The sequence below is a fragment of the Neophocaena asiaeorientalis genome, unplaced genomic scaffold, assembly GCF_003031525.2.
Source record: "Neophocaena asiaeorientalis asiaeorientalis breed wild unplaced genomic scaffold, Neophocaena_asiaeorientalis_V1.1 scaffold400, whole genome shotgun sequence".
NCBI lineage: Eukaryota > Metazoa > Chordata > Mammalia > Artiodactyla > Phocoenidae > Neophocaena > Neophocaena asiaeorientalis.
Genome location: NW_020175089.1, coordinates 112,741 through 122,804, shown reverse-complemented (window position 1 = coordinate 122,804; position 10,064 = coordinate 112,741). Strand labels below are relative to the sequence as shown.

The 10,064-nt window shown below is 38.0% G+C and overlaps 1 protein-coding gene across 1 annotated transcript in view; it reads right to left on the bottom strand.

Moving 5' to 3' along the window:
• The window catches only part of PAK5 (p21 (RAC1) activated kinase 5), a 99,013-nt gene that overhangs the window by 41,939 nt on the left and 47,010 nt on the right, over positions 1-10,064 (bottom strand). Inside the window, exon 2 of the mRNA XM_024764251.1 lies at positions 4,001-4,786. Coding sequence (XP_024620019.1) covers positions 4,001-4,786 — 786 coding nt within the window. The remainder of the gene's footprint in view (positions 1-4,000; positions 4,787-10,064) is intronic.

Below are 10,064 nucleotides of genomic sequence, written 5' to 3'. Positions count from 1 at the left end.
ATTTTTTTTTTTTTTCTGAGCCACAATAGTAGCCAAATAGCCAAATATAAAGCAGGTCTGCTTTGTCTTATATTTGGAAGTCTGCAAGAAGAGGGAATCAGTGAAGAATTAAGCAATCTATCCCCTCCCTCCCTCATTCCTCCCATCCTCTTCCTATTCCTCCACTTAACCTAAAGTTTTGGTGGCCACTGGGACCTCTCATGGTTTTATTGGCAAATGCAGTTGAACCCCTAAAACTACATATGCCAATATAATGGGAAAAATACTGAACTGGGAGAAACTGCAGACCTAGATTCTTGTTCTTCTTTTGCAACCAACCAACTGTGAAACCTTAAGTGTGACATGTGACTTTCTGGACCTCACTTTCCCCTTCTGTGAAATGAGTAGGCAAGGGATGCTGGTGGTTATATTAAATCTCAATGCCTCTAGGGATTAGGCTAATGGGAAAAATTAATGAAGTGGGCTAGGCAGAGCCTGTCCCTTGTAATGGGGCAGCTTTTACCTCTAGCCAATTCTATTTCCAATGCTATGTGAAAATGTGGGTCCAGGGATAACAGGTTGTCCCATTTTTCATAAGAGAAATCTGAGACCCAAAAGCTGAGAATTCTAAGTGAAATATCTTGATTTTTCAGATGTTGAAAATGACTATTGGGTGACTAAACATGTCAATGGGCGAAATACAGCTCCATGACTGAAAGGTTAAAGCCTCTGGACACAATTTTCTCGATGACCATGACCTAAAACAGCTCCCAACAATAAGCATTCAAATATGCAATACACACAAAATCATATTTGACCCTGAATAGCCAAAGCAATCCTGAAAAAAAAAGAACAAAACTGGACACATCTCATTTCCTGATTGCAAACTATATTACAAAGTTATAGTAATCAAAACAGTATCGTTTTGGCACAAAAACACACTTAGATCAGTGGAACAGAATAGAGAGCCCAGAAATAAACCACACATATATGGTCAATTAATTTTTGACAGAGGAGACAAGAATATACAATGGGGAAAGGATAGTCCCTTCAATAAATAGTTCTGGGAAAACTGAATAGTCATGTGTAAAAGAATGAAACTGGACCCCTATCTTAAACCATACACAAAAATTAACTCAAATGGATTAAAGACTTGAATATAAGACCTGAAACCATAAAGTTCCTAGAAGAAAACATAGGAGTAAGCTGTTTGACATTGCTCTTGGCAATGGTCTGTTTTTTAGACTTGGCATTAAAAGCAAAGGCAACAAAAGCAAAAATAAACAAGTAGGATTAAATTAAATTAAACTAAAAAAACTTCTGCTCAGCAAAGAAAACCACCAACAAAATGAAAAGGCAACTTACAGAACAGGAGAAAATACTTGCAAATCACATATTTGACAAGGAGTTAATATCCAAAGTATACTGGGAAATAATAGTGAGGAATTCAGTAGTAAAAAAACGCCATATTATCTAATTTAAAAACGAGCAAAGGACCTGAATAGACATTTTTCTGAAGAAAACATACCAATGGCCAACAGGTATATAAAAAGGTGCTCAACATCACTAATCATCAGGAAAATGCAAACCAAAACCACAGTGAGATACCACCTCACACCTGTTAGGATAGCTATTATTAAATAGGTAAGAGATAACAAATTCTGGCAAAGATGTGGAGAAAAGAGAACCCTTGTACACTGTTGATGGGAATGTACACTGGTACAGCCACAATGGAAAACAGTAAGGAAGCTTCTCAAGAAATTAAAAATAGAATTACTACATGATCCGGCAATCCCACTTCTGGGTATATATCCAAAGGAAACAAAATCATTATCTGAAAGAGATATCTGTACTCCCATGCCCATTGCAGCATTATTAGCATAGATATGGTATGGAAACAGCCTATGTGTCCATCAATGAATGAATGGATAAGAAAATGTGAATCAAAGAAAAAAAAAAATATATATATACACACAAAGGAATATTACTCAGCCTTAAAAGAGAATGAAATCCTGTCATTTGCAATAACATGGAAGAAGCTGAAGGGCTTCATGCTAAGTGAAATAAGCTAGATAGAGAATGACAAATACTACAAATGGCATCATTTGTATGTGGAATCTTAAAAAAACAAAGGAAGAAGTCAAACTCATAGAAACAGAGAGAAGAAAAGTGGTTGCCAGGGTCTAGGAGATGGGGAAAAGGAAGAAGTTGGTTAAAGGTTACAAACTTTCAGCTATAAGGTCTGAGGATCGAATGTATAACATGGTGACTATAGTTGATAACACTATATTGTAGAAATCTGCTGAGCAAGTAGAACCTAAATGTTCTCACACATAAACAAAAAGGTAAATATGTGAGGTGATGAATGTCTTAACTCAGTGAGGGAAATCCTTTCACAATGTATATCAGTTCATCATCTTGTACACTTTCAATATCTTATAATTTTGTCAATTATACCTCAGTTAAGCTGAAAAAAATCACATTCTTTATTCCTAAAGTAACCACTGATGTTCAAAAACCAGAGAATGTAACTAGATTCAGCTACAGAATGTATTAATTTGCGTAGCTCACTCTAGAACTATTAAGAGGTTCCTTTGGTTGAGTGATGTGCACAGTAAATCGAATAAATGACCTCATGCATCATGACACATGCATATGGCTTCTTATAACTTTGTCTTTTGGTTAGTTAGACAGACTTATTTCCAACCATTGCCCCGGCAAGAACATAGGAAGAAAAGGCAGCCATGATACCCTGATCATGGGGATTCAAATAAATAACACAGTGAAATGGAAAACATTCTCAATATTTAAATTTTAACTGGCAGTACATATTTCAGGTCTTTATTTCCTCAAGATTTATTTTTAAGTTTATATATTGGGAACTAAAGTGATAACTTTTTGCTTTTTCTAAAGTATGGCTTAGTATGACTAAGTATGGCTTAGTCACTCCCAGCATGTCCCGAAAAGACTTCAACATCTTAGATTGGATTTATGAGAAATAATGAGCAAAGGAAAAATACTGGGTGTTGACAATCAATCAAACAGATGATGCAGGCAGGCTTGCTTTCCAGGGTTTGCTATGCAGCCCATCAAGCAGTTGAAGGGACAGTATTCGGTGAAAGGTCCACGATCACGCTTCAAGAAGTCAAGTCTCCCTCAACTGGTCTGAGACCTCTGAAATCTAGAGCCCACTGCCAGACATCCCATTTTCACTTTGCTGTACAGGGGAGGCAGCAAAAATATTTCTAAGTTACTCCGGGAAAATAAACCCCTGGCACAGTTTCCAAGGCGTTTTTGCAAAGTCAGTAACTCCTCCAACAGCCGTTCCCAAACTCTGGGATATCACGGACCAGCCACATTTCAAAGCAAATTTGCTGCAGCTAACATTAGAAAGAAAAATTATCAAGAGAGGAATTACAATAAGACAAAAAAACAATTAAAAGCACACCAAAGAAGGCCCAGCAACCAGATTCCATCTATTATCCCAAAGTTTCATACGAAAAAACAATGACATTTGAATACTAAACTAGTAGAAAGAACATACTCTCAAAATGCAGGACCATCTCTTGAGTTGAACAAAATTAACTTTATTAAAAACTTACCACGTTATCCTGACTTTTTCCCCCTGTCCACAGTTCCACGTAACCATTACCAGAATGCACGAACCACTGTTATTCTACCTAATGGTTTACAACTGTATACTCCTTAACACAGGACTTAATGCCATGTGAGCACATAACATTTATTATTAGTATATCAGAATATCTTTCAAATACATAATTTTTTTGGTTTTTAACCAGAAACCTTGTAGGAGCTCCTAAAAGGCTTTGATTTTAATGAATAAATGTGCCTTGCCCTAAATTCTCTGCCCTTGGGGCTCGTGGGTGGAAATCAGGTAGAATTTTGATAGAGATTCTCAGTTATAGACAAATCAGCACTCTAGAATATGTATAAGAAGGTCATGGGAGCACACCTTTGTGGAGACCCCACACACCAGAAGGAAGGAGGTGGTGGACGTTACCTTTGGAATGCACATTGTGGGCTCGGACAAGCGAGGGTAGGTGTAGGAGCTGTAGGAGTGTCCTTGAGGGTGGGTTTTAAATGCACTTGCTCCGAAGGGCATCATGGGTTCCTGGAGCCCGGAACCTGACCGTGACCTCTGCCGCATGGCGGGCTGAGGGCTTGTCTGACTCAGGTATGATGACTTTGGCCTCCTGTCATAGTCATCCAGGCTGGGTCCCCACTCACTTTCGCTGTACGCCAGGCTCTCCTTGGAGCACCCACTGGTCCCTGCAGTTCTAGAAGGCGTGAATTGGAATGGATAATCCAGAGGGGAGCTGCTTGAGGCTCGCTGGTACCCCCATTTGAGGTCACTGTACTCACTGGGTTTGCTCAGTGAGTCCAAGTGTGTGTGATAATCAACAGGAAACCTGGCTCTGTTGGATTGCAAAGGCTTCATCTCAGAGTAGTAGGCTTCCCCATGTTGCATTTTCATTACGTGCCCATTTTGCTTGGCCGAGTGGCTGCCTTTATAAAACGGGTCCAAATCATCTCCATAGAGACTCTTTTCTTTGTACTTTTCCGTTGCATAGTCAGCAGTGGTATCAGATTCGCTGGAATACTGTGAGAAGGTGAGGAATCCATTTTCTTCCCGATGGCCTTGATCATGGCTGGAGGCTCCCTGGTCTGGGGTGGGCGGGCTTTCCTTCCTTAGGGAGTTGGAGCGGGTCACAGAGATGTTGTCGAAATCCTCCAGAAGGCCATTGATGGAGGTTTCCTTGCAGGGTTTGTTTCCTCTAACGATTGTCTGGGAATAAGAAAGGGAACACTGTTTAAAGAAAACATTTAATGCTTTCAAATTGATGGAAGAATCCCACCCCGAATCCATCCAATTTAAACCACAGAGGAAACTAGGCCCCAGGAACATTTCATTAAAAAAGATAAAAGAAAAAAAAGTCTGTTGGTTGATTTGACTGGTGAAATAAATCAAATATAAACAATAATCTCAAACTGCAAATTCTTCCTTACCTATCTCAATAGAGAGATCAAACATCAAAAAACCATTTAGAAGACTATATATAGGATATCATTGTCTTATTTGCCAGTTCATTGTTCCTCCACTTAATAATAAACCCTAGCTATCCAACAATAAACTGATGACTATAATTTTAAGTCTATGACTCTTTTGTTATAAAAGGTATATTTATTTTTTATTTATATTTTACATTCGTCTTCCAGATTATTTGCAAAATCAAAAACATTGGTACTCAAATAGTAACATACTCAGAAAGAGGTGCACATTTTTATACCTTTTTATGGAAGACACATAGTAGTTGAAGTTATCAGATTTTATAGAAGAGAAAGAAACTTTCTGAGCTGTAAATAGGGAGCCGCATGAAGATTACTTGCATGATTTAATTTGTGATCAAATGTGACGTTCTTATTAAGTATATAACTGTAATGCTTTCTTGGCCACACTTCTGCGTATCATCAGTATCATCACTGCTGAATTTTGGATAGCTTGGTAATGATGTGCTTGTACCGGAATCTTAGTGACAAATTGCCAAGCCCAAATGTTCCCTTTAATGAGCCTAAATAACACTGGAATGAATAACAGGAACAGAAAGAAATCAAAAACTACTTACAAAACCAGTCAGCTGCACCTTGACAATAACAAGGTTTGCAATAAAATTTGATGGTGTGTGATTGCAGACTTTGGGATTTCAAGAGAAAAACACCTTTGAGAAAGTAGCAAGGAGTTCAAAGCTATCTCAGTTAGAACAATAGATTTCAAACTGGAAGAAAAAGTCAAAGTTGTCCTAGAGCATATGTTTTTACAGATCAGTGCTTCTCCAACAATCCATAGTGAAAGACAAGGTTTGGTCTTTTTTCCCCCAATCAGTCCTGGACTAAAGCCTTTGGTCTCTACCCTTTACCTTTAAATAGTTTAAGTCTGGAGTACTTTCAGATTAACAGAGAAACTGCAAAGAGAGTTTTTATATATCCCTCACCTAGTTCCCTGATTGTTACTATTAATTAAACTCCACAGTTTATGTAGATTTCATTAGTTTTTTCCTGGTGTTCCAGGGTCCCATCCAGGATACCTCATTACCTTTATTTGTCATGTCTCCTTAGACCTGAGACAGTTTCTCAGACTTTCCTTGTTTTTGATGACCTTGACAATTTTACTGGTCAGGCATTCTGCAGAATGTCCCTCAATTGGGTGTGTCTGAAGTTTTTCTTATGGTTAAACTGGGGTTACTGGTTTGTGGGGAGGAAGATCACAGAGTAATATACCAATTTCATTACATTATATTCAGGGTACACATGGCTCATCACTGATGATGTTGCCCTTGATCACCTGGCCAAGGTAATTGTTGCCTGGTTTCCACACTGTAAAGTTATATTCCCCTCCCTTCCCTCCCGCTTTCCACATTTCACTCTTTGGAAACAAGTCACTAAGTGCAGCCCATACTCAAGGGGCGTCAAGTCAATATCTACCTTTCTGAGAGGGTATATCTACATAAAGTACTTGGAATTCTTCTCCACAGGAGACTAGGCAAGTCTCCCTATTTATTTATTCAATCATTTATTTGAATCAGTAGGGATGGAATCATGGATATTTACTTGTTTTATAATCTGGGTTGTAATTCAATACAGGCATACTTCATTTTATTGTGCTTCACTTTATTGCTCTTTAAAGATAATCTTTTGTCTTTTGCTTTTTTTTTTTTTTTAACAAATTGAAGGTCTGTGACAACCCTGCCTCAAGAAAATCTATTGGCACCGTTTTTCTAACAGCATTTGCTCATTTCTTGCCTTTGTGTAACATCCTGGTAATTCTCAAAATATTTCAAACCCTCCACCAGTAAAAAAGTTTACAACTCACTGAAGCCTCAGATGATGGCTAGCATTTTTCAGCAATAAAGTGTTGTAAAATTAAGGTATGTACATTTTTTTAGACATAATGCTACTGTACACTTAACAGACTACAGTATAGCATAAACATAACTTTTATATGTACTGGGAAACCAACAAATGTGTGTGTGTCTCAATTCATTGGGGTATTTGCTTTACTGCAGTGATCTGAAGCTGAACTCGCACTATATCTGAGGTTTGCCTGTACTATGTTGTTTTGTTGCTCAAATCGTTCCAGCTTTGGTTGTTAAGAGTTCTTTCAGATTGGTTGCTGTGTCCCTAAGACAAGACTCCACTCTTTTATTTTTTGAGCATTTGCTTACTTTCTGGCACTATAAGGTGCTCCAGGCTCATCTTGTATTTTCACTATCCTTGCCCTAAAATCGGCCATTTCTCCAAGGAGCCTTGGTTCCATTTACTGGAGAATGATATTAGAAACCAATATCTGGGTGCTGGGTATGCACATTGCTACTGGGGTGTCATTGTTTCCAAGCCTCTCTCAGTAAACAGAGCTATGAAATATGCATATGTAAAGTCACCCATGTACACACACATCTATAATTCTATAAATCCAGCTCTATCGATATTAAACTAAACCTGAATTCAGACGGATATCTCTGAATCTAATCTAGTACCACATGGTTCATTCTAGCTTTCCCCCTTACTTGTCTGTAATCCCCACTCTCCCAACAGTGAAAAACCTGGATTCCATCATCTGCTGTTCATTTACCTATTCAATCCCCATAGATATGCATAGCAGTTTCAGAATTATGAACCCACACCACTATGGGAAACAACTTTGCCAACTAGAGTATAGTGTTTATGTGCAGGTTTTTTTTTTTTTACTTTAGTCTTACAGTTTCCATTCAAATCACTGTTTCTAAAAGTTACTTAGGTTGGTGTCTTTTTCCCTCACACCCCCTTCAAGGAGGCTATGTCATACACGTGTAATAATAGATTCTTTTGTCACACTCTGCATTCCATCTTGGGATGCTCTGATCTCCTGGTTGACAGTTTATTTTTTAATTGCATATGTTAGTTCACTTTTGGTGCTGGAAATTTCAATGGGAATTGACAAATGCAAAGCATCATGTATTCACCACTGGCAGTGCCATACAGACTAGTTCTACCCTCTCTCTCCTCAAATCTCCTGACCTTCCCCTAGTCAGACACTACCCCTCCCCAAACCCTGTTTTTCATCCTTACAGTTTTGCCTTTTCCAGGATATCACGTGAACAGAGCCACACATTCTGAAGTGTGGTGAAGACTTTAACAGATCTCACCATTTTGGAACATCTTCTATAGCATCGTGATCTTACCATGAAGCTCCAAGCCTTGGAGTTATTGATGAATAAAAGCTGAGTACCACGGAAATTAAGTACCACGGACATTTGAAAAGAAGAAAATCTTATCTATAGTGAAAACAAACAAACAAAACTCCAAGAACCGAAAGCACAGTCTTTTAGCGTTTTCAAATGCTAAAAAGGAGCTCCAAAAAAATGCATTTGAAAATGTTTACTGAAGGTGTACATGAATCCCTCTTAAAGGAAACTTTTCTCTCTTTCAATGAAAACTATTAAATCAGTGTTAACAAGAAGGGGCTTACAAAATGTCAACCTTAAAAGTAAATTGTTGACCCACCCTCCAAAAATTTTTTAAAAAGAAGGGTATTATAACCTTATGTAATCAGAAAAAACAGTTAAATTAGAACCAAGGCAATATGTGTTTCCATGACACAGGTTTCACTTTAAGGAATCCTAAGAGGCAAAGTGATGATAATGAAATCCAAACATACAGAATTCTAAAACACGGTTTAATCAGGCTTCAAAAGGTAAGAACCGCTATTTATTACTGTCAGGATGTGTTTATTAAAGCAAGATTGTGCAGTTTTGTAGAGATCAATAATACAATAATTGCAAGAGTAGCAGTAAATTTCACACAGAAGAACAGCCGGGCATTAAAAATCAATGCAACCCAATCTACTTGAGTTTAGTGCTGTGGTTCTCATTGTCTCTGCTCTGTGCCTCGACCAGCTCAGCACTGGCCCTGGCTCCTGGTGACAGAGGCCATATTTCATGGTGCTCCTTCCTCAGGCTGCTGGCCGGTGATAAGCTATAATGGATATGTGCCTAAGAACAGCTGTCTCCCCTTGTTCCCGGGAAGAGATGAAAAAGTGCCTCTGCTCTCACAAACTGTATTAACCTTGACAATAATAAAGTGTGTAATTAACAGCTTTGCCCTAATAAAACCTTGCATTTCTTTTCCAAAACAATGTCTTCTATCCTCCTCAAGAATGTGTTTCATTTTGTCTTTCTGGTAAACACTTCTCTGGAGGTCAATAAGCCAAATAGTCCCCTGACTCAAGAATAAGCCAGGACCTCTCAGAAAATAATCGACTTTTAAGCACTCCATCTAAATTCTTACCCTCTTTGCAGAGAACCAATTCCCTGTTTTTATTAAGGAATGTGGCTAGAAACACCTGAGTACATAATCACAACAAAAAGACCTGATACACTTGGATTTATATGGGAAGAAATGTTGGTTTTTTTAACATCAAAAGAACTCAGACCTTCTATTTTCTTTCAGTTTTCTACATACACTTTCTGTTGTTGTTGTCTTTTTTTTTCATTTTTTTAAATCTCTTAAAAATTTTTTTTAACATCTTTATTGGAGTATAATTGCTCCTTTGGTAACCACAGGGGGTGGGGCTAATTGAGTGAGTAGTTGAGAATCACATATTCCTGCAAAACATGAGAATTATGGGCAGGGTATCTCAGAGCAGAGGGGGTGGTGAGGGTTTCTAACCATGAAAACCCTTTAAAATAAATTATGCAATAATCTTAATCACGTATGGAATCCAAATAAGCCAATTCCTTTGCTAAAAATATTATTATGTTCTGCACAAATTATTTAAAAAAAGTAGAATGCATCTAAGGAAGGTTCTGTGAATTTTGTGGAGATCAAGATTTCCTCATTAAGGTAATTGGAAAATGTTCTATTGTTGGCCATTTTCTCTGCCTTTGAAAGCACAATGAATCTGACACATTTACTCATCAGTTCCATACAAGGATAACCCCTGAAGGTGACTATTTATTGTTAACTTGGATAAGCAAGTGTGTAGTTTATAGCCCTGGTTCTTGCTGCTTGCAATGCGAGGCAGCTGGGCT